This window comes from Chanodichthys erythropterus, chromosome 22 (assembly GCF_024489055.1).
Source record: "Chanodichthys erythropterus isolate Z2021 chromosome 22, ASM2448905v1, whole genome shotgun sequence".
NCBI classification, from domain to species: domain Eukaryota; kingdom Metazoa; phylum Chordata; class Actinopteri; order Cypriniformes; family Xenocyprididae; genus Chanodichthys; species Chanodichthys erythropterus.
Genome location: NC_090242.1, coordinates 10556635 through 10573070, shown reverse-complemented (window position 1 = coordinate 10573070; position 16436 = coordinate 10556635). Strand labels below are relative to the sequence as shown.

Sequence of the window (16436 nt, the reverse complement as noted above, 5' to 3'; positions counted from 1 at the left end):
ATAGTCAATGATTTTCCACAACTGTTTGTTTACCAATATTCTTTGTGTTCAGAAGAAGAAATAAATTCAAACAGGTTTGGAACAACTTGAGGTGAATAAATGATGACAGAATTTAAATTTTTGGGTGAACTGTCCCTTTAAAGCAAACAGCGGAAGTTGTCATCGCGCAGCCGGATGTGTTTGTGTGTATGAACTCACTACAGCGACATCATGGGAAGAGAGTCACGGTAAATCTTTACATGTTTATTCAGTTTCTTTAAGCTTCACGCTTAAATGTTTTCATAGTATTTTCAGTGTGAGTTAAACGCGTTTATCGCGAGAGTTACTAAATCCGCTGCGCGAGAATCGCACGTGAACTCTGACTGAGCTGCGACTCTCTGACAATAACATTATTAACACTTTATTATCTTCATTAATAACATCGACTGGAGGTTAATGAGTGCCTCAGTGTGTGAGAGATCATCTGCTCTGACTGTAGGCGCTTCAGCGCGATTACATCACACAATAACACAATTTAATCAGTTACGTCATAACAACGTATAGTTAGCGTCCATGTTTTCATTCTTGTCTAATTTTCAGATATGTTGACCTCTGCTGTAAATAACAGTTAAATAAAGGCGTTTTTCAGTCTTTTGAACTAATATGCAGCCAGTATAAGAAAACGAAATTTCTAATGAAATATTAACGAAACTGTGCTTCTTTAAAATAAAATCAACATGAAATCAAAATAGACTATTATTATTTTTTATGGAATATTGCAGTGTTTATTGTAAATTATTTATCCGTGCACTAGGGCTGGGCATAAATCAGTACATGCAAATTCTCTATTAAAGCTGAACTACACTATAATAGTGAAGGTTAATATAACTGATTAGTAGACAAATATTTAAATTACACACAAGGAAGTTTATATAAAGTTATAATACTAACTTTATAAGTACATATTTATGTTTCTACTCCAATTCGTTGTTTTATATATATTTATGAAACTTGCATTAAAGAGGCTATTGAAGAATGGTAAATAGAGTTCATTCTCTAGCTATGGAGTTTATGGTCATTGAATGTCTCTTCTGAGGTAAATGTGAAACATATTGCGGATAATATTGTTCTCCAGCTGTTTTATTGAAGTTTCCGCGGTTGAATCTTGATCACATGACACATGATTGATTTCAGTCAGTTGTTCTGAACCTTCTGATGTTCATTCATGTTTATTTGCTGCTGGAACTAATAGTAAAGAAGAGATAATCTGAGGCGCTCCAGCGATTTTTGGATGTCAAAATAAAATGGACAATTTGAAATCTGAGACTGTTTCTCATACCAAAAGTAACAAAGATTATTGTGATTATTGGATGGGAGGCGTGCTGCAGAGTTCTCTTCATTCATCATCTGAAAACAGAACGATTCTTCAGATTTAACTTCAATATTGGTACATAAAAATTAGAATAAATTAAAACTCTTGAAATCCAATATTTTTAATTCAGTCCTACAGGTGCACATCATCATTAAATTCATGTTCCTCGTAATCTTGAATCAGAATATCTTCCTCTTGCAGCATCTCTTCTCTTCTCTGATGATGAGGGCGGGGCAACCTGTCACTCACATGAGATCCACCAATAGCAAACCACAACCATCCAATCAAAATCAAGCCCCGCCCTACATTTGTTCTTGTTTGAGAAGCGTTGCACTCGAATATACGACACAGTTAGGGATTTAAATCCTTTTTAAATTTAAATCATCCCAAACGCTCAAAGTAAATGAGTGTGTGATGAGAGAGTTCAGTTTAAAAAGAGCTCTGGCCGTGTCGTGTGAGGTCAGCCTCCTGCAGTGCTCATGTGCTCATGGGGCGTGTCATGTTGTCGCAGGCACTACAGGAAGCGCTCCAGCTCGAGGGCGAGGTCAGGCAGCAGGTCGAAGAGCCGGTCGCCGGACTCCAAACGCTCCAAGAAAGATGAGCGGGCCGGATCACGCACCCGGGAGCGCAGCCGGAGGGAACGCACGCGCAGCAGAGAGCGCCGGAGATCCCGCTCCAGAGACCGCAAGAGACCCAGGTCAGGCTCACACACACACACACACACACACACACACACACACACACACACACACACACACACACACACACACACACACACACACACTGCTGCACTGCGCTCATGTGACTTAACGCCCCATCTCATCTCTTCACAGACGTTCCAGGAGTCGGGACAGGAGACGCGCGAGCCGAGAGCGCCGGAGGAGCAAGAGCAGGAGCAGAGGGAGGAGGTGAGCGTCCGTCTCTCACTCACTCACACACACACGCACACACACACACACACACACACACACACACACACACACACACACACACACACTCTCTTTCAGCAGGGGTCCGGGACTCACCCACAGGTTTACAATAAAAATGTAAAATAAGCGCTATATTACCAGCTCTTGACGGTGAAGTGACACACACTCGCTCCGCCTGAACAGTGCTTGAATTACGCATCATTTTAGTCATTCCCTTATTGTGCTTAAACAGTAAAATACAGAATCATGTGACAGTGCCCGTCTTGGTGAGCGTTCATGAAAATGCAGTCAGTTTTGGAGTGTAAATAGTTGAGAAAACACACGTTGTGTATCAGTATATTCGGTCCGTGCATCAGCTCTTAAAGTGACGGCAGACTGATTCAAAGAACACACACAGAAAATCACTCTCTGCTCTGGACTCAGAGCTGTAATTATAAGCATTAATCTGTTTTTAATTTTTACATTGAAGGCTATTTAGTGTTATTTTACATTTGAGTACGTCTGTAGTATTTCTCAGCTGAACACTACTGTTAGACCTGAAAAACTTAAACATTTTTATTTAATTTGTCTTGTCTAAATGTATTTGTGCTATCATTTGCAATTTATTTGATCTTTTGTTTTGTAAATTTAGTTCAAAGTTTCAATTAAAGCCTCCCTGTGTTGTGCGTAAACTATTACAACAAAATCACCCAAATTATGAGATGATAGTAGAAATATCTATATGGCAGTTTTCTCTGTGGTATCGAAAATCATATCGAGTATCTGTGTTTTTTAAGGTAAAGTAGTAAAGTTAGACAACACTAATATACATTAATTATTTAACTCACAAATCAATAAATTTCTTCACAATAAAATATTAAAGACCATGACAATTTAAATAAATGTTATATAAACACACATACACACGTGTATACAGTATAATACAGCATGTGTATATAGTCGATTAATCGCATCTAACATATGTTTGTTTACATCATATATTTGTGTGAATATATATATGTGTGTGTGTTGAAGAATTATTATTTATCATTATTTTAAGTAATTATTAATATATTGCAACTCCTCGTTTTGTAAATACTTTTGAAAATAAGCCTGTAATTACAGCAGAAGTATCAGAAATGTCTCGTCAGTGGAGGTGTGCGTTATAGATCGTCTACGATAACCTTTTCTGTTTAATAATCAAGTTTATTGATTAAATATAATAATTTGACATAATTTATGCATAAGCTACATATAATTAGGTAAGATTAGGTAAAATGCTCTTAATAAGCTAAAAAAAACATTTGGAAAATTAAATTTCTGTCACTGCTGTGAACTGACCACTGCATAAAATAACACAAACTTTAGGAGTCAGCTGACCACGGCTGCACAATAACACACTCAGAAAAACATCATGTGATCATCGTTATCATGTCTTTGAGAGTCAGGGTCCTTGAAATCAAAGAGTCTAATGTGATGCTGACCTTCTAGCAAGGAGAAGTCGGAGAACGGTGAGCAGTCAGCTGACAAGAAGAAGGTGAAGGAGGAGAAGGAGAAGGAGGAGGAGAAGGCTGAAGACGTGAGTGCTGTCTTACTGACTCGTTCAGCCGTGTGAGTGAATGAATGAATGACCTTGTGTTAATGAATGAATCCTGCAGCAAGACTTCGACCAGAACACCCTGGAGGAGGAGATGAGGAAGAGGAAAGAGCGGGTGGAGAAGTGGAGGGAGGAGCAGAGGAAGAAAGCCATGGAGAACATCGGCGAGATCAAGAAAGAGCTGGAGGAGATGAAGCAGGGGAAGAAGTGGAGTCTGGAGGATGATGACGGTCAGTAATCATCAGTCAGTCGGTGTTGTGTTGCAGTGATGTTCTGAGTTTTCACCTGACTGTGTGTGTTCAGATGATGATGAAGAGACTCAAGCGCCCGCGGAGCCGGACGAGGACGAGCAGGAGAAAGACGCAGCGGACGAGGCGGAGGAGGCTGCGCTCATGGAGGAGGAGACCGGAGAGGAGCTCGACCCTCTGGACGCCTACATGGAGGAGGTCAAAGAAGAGGTCAAGAAGTTCAACATGGGCACCATGAAAGGAGGAAACGACAAGGTACGAAATGTTCACGCTGCTCTTTTCTGTAACTGATTGTATGATGGTGCAGACCCATCACTGTCTCTGATGAACACCACGAGAGCGTGAATAACGATCCTTCATTATCACTGTACTGTGTGTCAGCATAAAGGAGGCATGTCTGTGACCAAAGTGGTGACGGTCGTGAAAACCAAGAAGATGCTGCACTCCTCCAAGAAGAAAGGAGAGCTGATGGAGAACGATCAGGACGCCATGGAGGTACAGCCGCTCTTCATCCTCCTCACAGCTCTCATCACTGATGCAAACACTTCTCACTGTGTGTGTGTGTGTGTGTGTGTGTGTGTGTGTGTGTGTGTGTGTGTGTGTGTGTGTGTGTGTGTGTGTGCAGTACTCATCAGAGGAAGAGGTCGTGGACCTGCAGACGGCTCTCACAGGCTTTCAGACCAAACAGAGGAAAGTTCTGGAGCCTGTGGATCATCAGAAGATCGAATATGAATCCTTCCGCAAGAACTTCTACGTGGAGGTGCCGGAGCTGGCTCGGATGACCCCTGAAGGTCTGCTTCACAAAACACTCTAACCTTTACTGTCGTTCACACAGCAGTTTACCCATGATCCTCTGGCACAGTTTGTTCATGCATGTGTTTCATCCGTTCAGAGGTGAATGAATACCGTCTGGAGCTGGAGGGAATCATCGTCAAAGGGAAAGGGTGTCCGAAGCCCATCAAGACATGGGTGCAGTGTGGGATATCCATGAAGGTGCTGAACGCAATGAAGAAGTGAGTATGAACGCTCTCTCAGACGTGCTCCAGACTGAATCAATGCTTTCACAGTTTTGTTTCATGTTACTGCATTATTGATTTGACCGCACTGACCCTACTGAGAACAAAACCTCTGAAACTGAACTTGTTTCATAACTGATGAACTTTATCTGAACTGAATCAAAACTGAACTGAATCAACACTGATATGAATCAACACTGAACTGAACTGAATCAAAACTGAACTGAATCAACACTGAACTGAATCAACACTGATCTGAACTGAATCAACACTGATCTGAACTGAATCAACACTGAACTGAATCAACACTGAACTGAATCAACACTGAACTGAATCAACACTGAACTGAATCGACACTGAACTGAACTGAATCAACAGTGAACTGAATCAACACAGATCTGAACTGAATCAAAACTGAACTGAATCAAAACTGAACTGAATCAACACAGATCTGAACTGAATCAAAACTGAACTGAACTGAATCAACACTGATCTGAATTGAATCAAAACTGAACTGAACTGAATCAACACTGAACTGAATCAGCACTGATCTGAACTGAATCAACACTGATCTGAATAATGACATCATTAGCAGATATTTGTGACTTGACTTGTAACCAGAATTCCTCTTTGCCCTTTTCTAACTATGACAAGACACAACTATGAGAAGCCGACCCCGATCCAAGCCCAGGCCATTCCGGCCATCATGTCGGGACGTGATCTCATTGGCATCGCTAAAACAGGAAGCGGAAAGACCATCGCCTTCCTGCTGCCGATGTTCCGGCACATATTAGACCAGCGGCCGCTAGGAGAGGGAGAAGGACCCATCGGTATGTTCCACCTCTGCCTGCTTTATATTGTATATATTATATACTATATATTTAAATGAATCATAATCAGATGAATTGTCTTGTGTTCTGCTGCAGCCGTGATCATGACCCCCACGCGAGAGCTGGCTCTGCAGATCACCAAAGAGTGCAAGAAGTTCTCCAAGTCTCTGGGCCTGCGTGTGGTGTGTGTGTACGGAGGCACGGGCATCAGCGAGCAGGTGTGTGACGAAGGACCGTTCACACCGAGGACCAGAACTAGTTCTTAAAATCATCTATCTCTAAGATTAGCAGAATCCACACACACTGCAACTGTAGTGATGACGGCACAGAGGACGGAGAGCACTGGAACCTTTTCCAGCTAAAGAAACGATAAAAACATTGACAGCCAATCAGAATCCATCCTGCTTTAAAGCAGCAGATGATAAAACTGCAGCGCTCTTTTGATAAACAGCACGATATCGTGATATGTTGGTGTGACGCTGATATAGTTCTCATCCTCACGGTTCTCCTGTCACAGAGAAGCTGTTCTGATCAGTGTTTTGTCTCTCAGATCGCGGAGTTGAAGCGAGGCGCAGAAATCATAGTGTGCACTCCTGGACGAATGATCGACATGTTGGGCGCCAACAGCGGTAAGTGTGTGTGTGTGAGGCGTGTGTGTGTGTGCTTCAGCTGCTCAGAGGATTGTTCAGCGTGTTTGGCGACTCACACTCGTCTCATGTCAGCTGGTGTGCCGTTCTGTTTTGTGGCTGTACTTACAGACTGTATTTCAGCATGTGACACAATGCTGCAGTCGTTTGCCTTTTAGGAAAGGTTGAAATGGTCACACATGCTGCTGAATGAACCGGGAACAATCCTCTGACCCTTCAGCAGTGTGTGACTACTTCAGAAATGCATGTCAGACACAGGTAGGCAGATCTCCAAACACCCAGAATCCATTGCAGTGACATTCAGACCCGTCTGGACAGTTTCATTGTAAGTGAGGATAGAGACAGGCGCAGTGGATGTGTTGGTTTGGTTTCCACACATGCGAGGTAATCTCTAATATGTTTCTTTCATAGGTCTCAGTCCCGTCAGATAGCGCTCGGCGGCTTCCTCTCATTTATTGTATGATGTGGCTCTTATGAGTTTTACAGGTTCTTCGTGGCCCTGAGATGGTACGCGAGAACGTCTCGATCAGTTGGCCCACTCTTGAGTTTACCAGGAGTAATTTGGCTGTAGTGTTTGAACCATCTTTACTTCCTGTTAAAGCCGTGTTTGCTTTGAGCTGATGGTGAATGTCGTTGTCCTCTGCATTCATTCTGCTCAATCTGATGTTGTTGCTCAGGTCGAGTGACCAACCTGCGCAGAGCTACGTATGTGGTGATGGACGAAGCTGACCGGATGTTCGATATGGGCTTTGAACCGCAGGTCAGTCTCTCTTGTGTTAGACTAAAGATGCATGTTTATATTACGACTGTCACTAATGATTATTTTGGTAATTGGTTGATTATTTGATGATTAATCAAGCAATCGGATACTTTTTTGTGGTAATAAAAATAGACTTGCACTACCAGTCAATAGTTTGGAAACGGTAAGATTTTCGTCTGCTCACCAAGGCTGCATTTATTTGATCAAAAATACAGTAATATTGTGAAATATTTTTTTACAATGTAAATCAGCTGTTTTCTATGTGAATATATAGTAAAGTGTAATTTATTCCTGTGATCAAAGCTGAATTTTCAGCATCATTACTCCAGTCTTCAGTGTCACATGATCCTTCAGAAATCATTCTGATATGCTGATTTGCTGCTCATAGAAAGATATGAATAAAAGATAAAGCATTTATCTGAAATACTATGCTTTTGTAACATTATACACTGTTGTTCAAAAGTTTGGGGTCAGTAAGAATTTTTATTTTTATATTTTTGAAAAGAAATTAATACTTTTATTCAGCAAGGATGCATTAAATCGGTCAAAAGTGACAATTTATAATTTTACAAAAGATTATATTTCAAATAAAGGCTGTTCTTCTGAACTTTCTATTCATCAAAGAATCCTGAAAAAAAAAAAAAAAATATATATATATATATATATTATATATATATATATATATATATATATTAGTACACAAATATTTTGTACAATTGTACACAATAAATGTTTCTTGAGCAGCAAATCATCATGTCAGAATGATTTCTGAAGGATCATGTGACACTGAAGACTGGAGTAATGATGCTGAAAATTCAGCTTTGATCACAGGAATAAATTACACTTTACTGTATATTCACATAGAAAACAGCTGATTTACATTGGAATAATATTTCACAATATTACTGTTTTTACCGTATTTTTATTTAAATAAATGCAACCCTGGTGAGCAGATGAAAATCTTACTGTTTCCAAACTTTTGACTGGTTGTGTGAGTGAACAATAGCCTTTAAAATGATTTAAAAGGCATATATAATAACCACTTCTGGTGTTTTGATGGTTAATCGACATGGATAAATTGCAATCAAGGATTTTAAAAAAAATCTAATTTAATCGAGGACTCTAGTTCTGAGTGGTTGATGTGTGCTTGTTTCAGGTGATGCGTATCGTGGATAACGTCAGGCCCGACCGGCAGACCGTCATGTTTTCTGCCACATTTCCACGGACAATGGAGGCCTTGGCCCGCAGGATCCTGTCCAAGCCCATCGAGGTGCAGGTGGGCGGCAGGAGTGTGGTGTGTTCAGACGTGGAGCAGCACGTGGTGAGTCCCACTCGTCTCTTCAGCTGGGAATGAAAGCGTCTGTGTGTGTGTCAGTGAGAAGCTCAGGCTGTGTGTTTGACAGATTGTGATCGAGGAGGAGAAGAAGTTCCTGAAGCTGCTGGAGATTCTGGGTCACTATCAGGAGAAGGGATCCGTCATCATCTTCGTGGACAAGCAGGAGCACGCCGACAGCCTCCTGAAGGACCTGATGAAGGCCTCGTACCCCTGCATGTCGCTGCACGGAGGTCAGAGACGGCACGCTGCACCACTGGTTGAAGTAGTTTCAGGTGTATTGAGAGATTGACGCAGTATTGCTGTGCTCTTTATCCAGGCATTGACCAGTACGACAGGGACAGCATCATCAACGACTTCAAGAACGGAGCCTGTCGGCTGCTGGTGGCCACCTCCGTCGCCGCACGAGGCCTGGACGTCAAGCACCTCATCCTGGTGGTCAACTACAACTGCCCTAACCACTATGAGGACTACGTGCACCGCGCCGGACGCACGGGACGAGCCGGCAACAAGGTGAGTCCGAGCGGATCCACCACGCTCCTGATCCGTGATGGGAGAGAGGCTCACGTGTGGCTCTGTGTTGCAGGGTTTCGCGTACACGTTCATCACTGCAGACCAGGTGCGATACTCCGGCGACATCATCAAAGCCCTGGAGCTGTCCGGATCGCCCGTTCCCCCCGAGCTCGAGCAGCTGTGGACCGGCTTCAAAGAGCAACAGAAAGCTGTAAGAGACGCTCCTGTTCACTGAGTCGTTAGATACGACACTGCAGATCAATACAGAACAAATGATGGTCTTTCCCCAGATGATTTAATCACAGTTGATTACAGTTTTTAATCTAATTAATACGTGTGCCAATTAATTTTGGCTGAGAAACTGCCTTCAAATCATAATTTAAAGTCATTATTGTGTTAGATGAGACATTAGAAAAAGTAGCTTTAGAAAGAAATATTTTGAATCAACACAGAATTTATTACACAAACTTTTAAAGCTACAGTTTGTCTTTTTTCAGAAGATGTCTGTTTAATACAGCTTGGAGGTGCATGAATATTAATGAAAAATTAAATACTATGAAATATGAAAATAAAACCGCCAGTAGGTGGCGGTTCATTCAAATGGCTGATTCATTTAGGACCAAAGCAAGTGGCTGTCTTCTAGTCTGAAACAACACACATTATAGAAGCAAAACATTCCACGTGTGTCGTCATGCCGAGGTCTTTGATGTCTGATACGTGTGCCGTTGTTCCCGCAGGAGGGCAAGAGCATCAGGAGCAGCAGCGGATTTTCCGGGAAAGGCTTCAAGTTCGACGAGACCGAACATGCGCTCGCCAACGAGAGGAAGAAGCTGCAGAAAGCTGCGTTGGGTCTGCATGACTCTGACGATGATGACGCGGCTCTGGACGTGAGTCTGAACCGTTACCATCACACTGTCATCATTCACTCGCCCTTAGGGCTTACACCACACTCTTCACATCTGCCTGTTAAACTAGTACCTGTTCAGTGGTGTTCATTTGGTTGCAGTAGAGTGGTCAGTAGTGTTCATATGTGTTCAGTAGAGTGTTCAGTGGTGTTCATTTGGTTGCAGTAGAGTGGTCAGTAGTGTTCATATGTGTTCAGTAGAGTGTTCAGTGGTGTTCATTTGTTTTTAATGGTGTTCAGTAGAGTGTTCAGTAGAGTGTTCAGTAGAGTGTTCAGTAGAGTGTTCAGTAGAGTGTTCAGTAGAGTGTTCAGTAGAGTGGTCAGTAGAGTGGTCAGTAGAGTGGTCAGTAGAGTGGTCAGTAGTGTACATTTGGTTTCAGTAGAGCGTTCAGTAGTGTTTATTTGTTTTCAGTAGAGCGTTCAGTAGTGTTTATTTGTTTTCAGTAGTGTTCATTTGGTTTCAGTAGAGCGTTCAGTAGTGTTTATTTGTTTTCAGTAGAGCGTTCAGTAGTGTTTATTTGTTTTCAGTAGTGTTCAGTAGTGTTCATTTGGTTTCAGTAGAGCGTTCAGTAGTGTTTATTTGTTTTCAGTAGTGTTCAGTAGTGTTTATTTGATTTCAGTAGAGCGTTCAGTAGTGTTTATTTGTTTTCAGTAGTGTTCAGTAGTGTTCATTTGTTTTCAGTAGAGCGTTCAGTAGTGTTCATTTGTTTTCAGTAGAGCGTTCAGTAGTGTTTATTTGTTTTCAGTAGAGCGTTCAGTAGTGTTTATTTGTTTTCAGTAGAGCGTTCAGTAGTGTTTATTTGTTTTCAGTTGTGTTCAGTAGTGTTCATTTGGTTTCAGTAGAGCGTTCAGTAGAGCGTTCAGTAGTGTTTATTTGTTTTCAGTAGTGTTCAGTAGTGTTCATTTGGTTTCAGTAGAGCGTTCAGTAGTGTTTATTTGTTTTCAGTAGAGCGTTCAGTAGTGTTTATTTGTTTTCAGTAGAGCGTTCAGTAGTGTTTATTTGTTTTCAGTAGAGCGTTCAGTAGTGTTTATTTGTTTTCAGTAGAGCGTTCAGTAGTGTTTATTTGTTTTCAGTAGAGCGTTCAGTAGTGTTTATTTGTTTTCAGTAGAGCGTTCAGTAGTGTTTATTTGTTTTCAGTAGTGTTCAGTAGTGTTCATTTGGTTTCAGTAGAGCGTTCAGTAGTGTTTATTTGTTTTCAGTAGTGTTCAGTAGTGTTCATTTGGTTTCAGTAGAGCGTTCAGTAGTGTTTATTTGTTTTCAGTAGAGCGTTCAGTAGTGTTTATTTGTTTTCAGTAGTGTTCAGTAGTGTTCATTTGGTTTCAGTAGAGCGTTCAGTAGTGTTTATTTGTTTTCAGTAGAGCGTTCAGTAGTGTTTATTTGTTTTCAGTAGAGCGTTCAGTAGTGTTTATTTGTTTTCAGTTGTGTTCAGTAGTGTTCATTTGGTTTCAGTAGAGCGTTCAGTAGAGCGTTCAGTAGTGTTTATTTGTTTTCAGTAGAGCGTTCAGTAGTGTTTATTTGTTTTCAGTAGTGTTCATTTGGTTTCAGTAGAGCGTTCAGTAGAGCGTTCAGTAGTGTTTATTTGTTTTCAGTAGTGTTCAGTAGTGTTCATTTGGTTTCAGTAGAGCGTTCAGTAGTGTTTATTTGTTTTCAGTAGTGTTCAGTAGTGTTTTTGTTTTCAGTAGAGCGTTCAGTAGAGCGTTCAGTAGTGTTTATTTGTTTTCAGTAGAGCGTTCAGTAGTGTTCATTTGGTTTCAGTAGAGCGTTCAGTAGTGTTTATTTGTTTTCAGTAGAGCGTTCAGTAGTGTTTATTTGTTTTCAGTAGAGCGTTCAGTAGTGTTTATTTGTTTTCAGTAGTGTTCATTTGGTTTCAGTAGAGCGTTCAGTAGAGCGTTCAGTAGAGCGTTCAGTAGAGCGTTCAGTAGAGCGTTCAGTAGAGCCGTTCAGTAGAGCGTTCAGTAGTGTTTATTTGTTTTAGTAGAGCGTTCAGTAGTGTTTATTTGTTTTCAGTAGTGTTCAGTAGTGTTTATTTGTTTTCAGTAGTGTTCAGTAGTGTTTATTTGTTTTCAGTAGAGCGTTCAGTAGTGTTCATTTGGTTTCAGTAGAGCGTTCAGTAGTGTTTATTTGTTTTCAGTAGAGCGTTCAGTAGTGTTTATTTGTTTTCAGTAGTGATTATTTGTTTTTAGTAGAGCGTTCAGTAGTGTTTATTTGTTTTCAGTAGAGCGTTCAGTAGTGTTTATTTTCAGTAGAGCGTTCAGTAGTGTTTATTTGTTTTCAGTAGTGTTCAGTAGTGTTTATTTGTTTTCAGTAGAGCGTTCAGTAGAGCGTTCAGTAGAGCGTTCAGTAGTGTTTATTTGTTTTCAGTAGAGCGTTCAGTAGTGTTTATTTGTTTTCAGTAGAGCGTTCAGTAGTGTTTATTTGTTTTCAGTAGAGCGTTCAGTAGTGTTTATTTGTTTTCAGTAGTGTTCAGTAGTGTTTATTTGTTTTCAGTAGAGCGTTCAGTAGTGTTTAATTGTTTTCAGTAGAGCGTTCAGTAGTGTTTATTTGTTTTCAGTAGAGCGTTCAGTAGTGTTTATTTGTTTTCAGTAGAGCGTTCAGTAGTGTTTATTTGTTTTCAGTAGAGCGTTCAGTAGTGTTTATTTGTTTTCAGTAGAGCGTTCAGTAGTGTTTATTTGTTTTAGTAGAGCGTTCAGTAGTGTTTATTTGTTTTCAGTAGTGTTCAGTAGTGTTTATTTGTTTTCAGTAGTGTTCAGTAGTGTTTATTTGTTTTCAGTAGTGTTCAGTAGTGTTTATTTGTTTTCAGTAGAGCGTTCAGTAGAGCGTTCAGTAGAGCGTTCAGTAGAGCGTTCAGTAGAGCGTTCAGTAGAGCGTTCAGTAGAGCGTTCAGTAGTGTTTATTTGTTTTCAGTAGAGCGTTCAGTAGTGTTTATTTGTTTTCAGTAGTGTTCATTTGGTTTCAGTAGAGCACTAGTGACTCCTGAGAGTGTTCAGATCTGGGTGGGTTTATGTTCAAAGTTATTGTAAAGTGATGCCTGCGATTTTATAGTGAAGACAAAATCGATTTTCAGATATCTTCTCTGCACATATAACATGTTGAATACTCAGCCTCAGAAGTATAACTTCTAAAAGTAAATGTTTTCGCCACAGTCGTGATGCTGTTAGACTCGTTTGTGTTTGTGAACCGTGAGTGAAGGCTGGTGTTCTCTGTTCTCAGATCGACGAGCAGATCGAGAGCATGTTCAACTCTAAGAAGCGTGTGAAGGATTTCTCGGCCCCGGGCGGCGCCGCGGGAGGAGGTTCTGGTGGCGTGAGCGGAGCCGTGACAGCCGTCTCCGGCCTGAGCACCCCCTCCGCTGGAAACATTCAGAAACTGGAGATCGCCAAGAAACTGGCGGCCAGGATACAGGTGCAGAAGAATCTGGGCGCTGAGGCGCAGGTGAGCACAGACTCTACACCACCGCATTAGATCACACAACGCATGTCTGCTGAATGAAACTGGAAATGAAATGGGCTCTTCATTTAGTTTTGACAGCCATAGTTCTAAAACGGCTCATTCTGTAATGTCATATTCCGATAATGGCTTCTCTCCTGCTGCTGTGATGCAGTATCCAGCCAGTGATATTTTTTGATCATCTTTTAATATAAATGAATGAATAACCTCAGGTCTTTAGCACAGACCTGCAGCAATCCAGAAAGATGAAAGATGTGACACATGCTGTCATTGATTTCAGGATGTGATGCAGCAGGCGACAAATGCCATTTTGCGCGGCGGGACGATGATCGCGCCCTCGGTCTCGGCCAAGACCATCGCGGAGCAGCAGGCGGAGAAGATCAACGCTAAACTCAACTACACGCCTGTGGAGAAGCTGGAGGAGGACCGACAGGCCGCAGAGGCCGCCGAAACCGTCAAGAGATACGAGGAGGAGTTAGAGATCAACGACTTCCCTCAGGTGCGCCTCTCTCTCATCACGTGAACCGCACACACAACACCTGAGTTCAGAACGCAGCGCTGACCTCATCCTGTGATTATCCTTCCCAGAGCATGAGAATGAGTCGAGAAACTGGAGTATAAACATGTTCGCTCGAGTAACGACAGCTGTCAGTCAATCATTGATAGTTAACTCCTTCGGTTCCTTACAGAGTACAGATGTGTCTGAATCTGTGCAGTGCTCTACACTCGTCTCACACAGAAACACATTTGAGTTTATTTCTGGAACTGAAGTGACCAGAGGCCGGATTCACCAAACTTTCTAAAGAATTCTAAAGAACATTCTTCTTATTGTCTTATTTGGAGTATTTTGTCTTTTAACCCTCTGGTGTTGTTCATGTGTCTGTCAATTTTTATTTTTATTTATTTATTTATTTATTTATTTATTTTTAAGTAAAGAATGTATTACATTTTAGTTCAATAATGTTTATTAATTAATATTTTGTATTTTTAGGGTATTTTATGGTACGAAATTATATTTATGCAGTAATCCATAGACCTGAAAATGAAATTTCCAACTTTCATAAATCTTAAAAGTTTGGTCTGTTTTTAAAGAATACACTTGGCATTTTATTGCTGAAGTGAAAAAAGTTTGAAAAAGTGAACTTAAAAAAAGTTTAAATTTTACATTTATTGTTATGAAAATACCATTTTCAAGTTTTTATGAAATATATATTTTTCAAAACATGTTTTACTCTAAAACTGTGAGGAAATCAAAGCTAAAATCTAAAATTAAATCTAAATAAATTCAAAATTTGAGCTTGATATCTGAAAAATTGAGCTTTCAGTCAGATTTTGTTTGGCCGCAATACCAAACGCTTCCACTAGATGACATTCATTTCCCATTCACTCATTTTTGACTGTGAGAAGCACAAGTGTGACTATTTTTTTCAGGACTATTTAAACTTTTCAAATCATATCCATGATTTTTTTTTTATGTGCTCACACTGCAAGTGCCAAAACCTTTACCAAGTTTTGTACCATTACGATGAAGTTAATTTTTCATTTTTGATTTTTTTTTAAAAATGGCCAGACAGCACCAGAGGGTTAAGAATCTGTTTTTCTTCATTTTAAGTTTAAAGGCAAAACCTGAGACAAATTTGATTACCTCGTTAATAACCTTGTGAAGTTTTACAGATAACCTCCTTGACTTGTGTGTGTGTGTGTGTGAGTGTGTGTGTGTGTGTGTGAGTGTGTGAGTGTGTGTGTGTGAGTGTGTGTGTGAGTGTGAGTGTGAGTGTGTGTGTGAGTGTGTGAGTGTGTGAGTGTGTGTGTGTGAGTGTGAGTGTGAGTGTGTGTGTGTGTGTGTGTGTGTGTGAGTGTGAGTGTGTGAGTGTGTGAGTGTGTGAGTGTGTGAGTGTGTGTGTGTGTGTGTGTGTGTGTGTGTGTGTGAGTGTGAGTGTGTGTGAGTGTGTGTGAGGACAGACTGACTGACGCTCTCTGCTCTCACAGACGGCCCGATGGAAGGTGACGTCGAAGGAGGCCCTTCAGCGCATCGGCGAGTATTCAGAGGCCGCCATCACCATACGAGGAACCTACTTCCCCCCGGGCAAAGAGCCCAAAGAGGGCGAGCGCAAGATCTACCTGGCCATCGAGAGTACGTGACGCTCCCTCTGTCTGTGATTGACACGCTGAGCTTCTGGTTCAGTGACTAACCCATGTGTGTGTCCACAGGTGCGAACGAACTGGCCGTGCAGAAGGCCAAAGCAGAGATCACACGCCTCATCAAAGAGGAACTCATCCGCCTGGTACGGTGACATCATTTCCTGCTCACTTTCATGCATCATATTAAATGATTAATTTAAATATTAGTGCATAGTAGATGAAGTAAGCGCATTATCTTGTGCTGTATAGAGTCTGACCTCACTGTCATCCTCTCTTCTTTCAGCAAAACTCGTACCAGCCGACCAGCAAAGGCCGATACAAGGTTCTGTAGAGCCGGAGCGGATCAGCGCTTGTGTTTCTGCATTATTCCCACAATGCTTTTGTTTTGTCAGCTGGTTTCTGGAAGTTTTTATCCATTGTTTCTTGCTCCTGTTGAATATTTTAGAAGGCTCCATGTAATTGAATCGTGAACTTCATTTGGAAATAAACTGTTTTTTTTCTTCTATATTTCCTTGTCCTGTTCCAGACATTTTCATCATGATTTTACGTTTTACATGATACCGTCATTTAGTCGTTCGTCGACAATATTGAGTCTCAGGCGATGTACGGTAATAGAAAACACATTTTGATGCAAAGAATGTTGTAGTTTTATGTTGATTACACACATTATGATGATCTGACAGGATTTGAATAAACAATATGAAACATTAAGAGTGTGACGTGAAACTGTAATGTAGCT

At 41.0% G+C, this 16436-nt stretch overlaps 1 protein-coding gene across 1 annotated transcript; it reads left to right on the top strand.

The window, feature by feature from the left end:
- Positions 1-144: 144 nt before the first annotated feature.
- ddx46 (DEAD (Asp-Glu-Ala-Asp) box polypeptide 46) lies at positions 145-16436 on the top strand. Its single transcript, XM_067375493.1, has 23 exons — positions 145-227; positions 1863-2048; positions 2185-2259; positions 3751-3838; positions 3918-4086; positions 4160-4359; positions 4486-4599; positions 4730-4895; positions 4997-5117; positions 5775-5950; positions 6047-6168; positions 6501-6579; positions 7275-7357; positions 8514-8678; positions 8761-8923; positions 9010-9203; positions 9277-9414; positions 9941-10090; positions 13319-13540; positions 13836-14054; positions 15545-15689; positions 15767-15840; positions 15981-16436. Exons 1-23 carry the CDS (start codon positions 211-213, stop codon positions 16026-16028), a joined length of 3114 nt encoding a protein of 1037 aa, XP_067231594.1. The 5' UTR covers positions 145-210; the 3' UTR covers positions 16029-16436.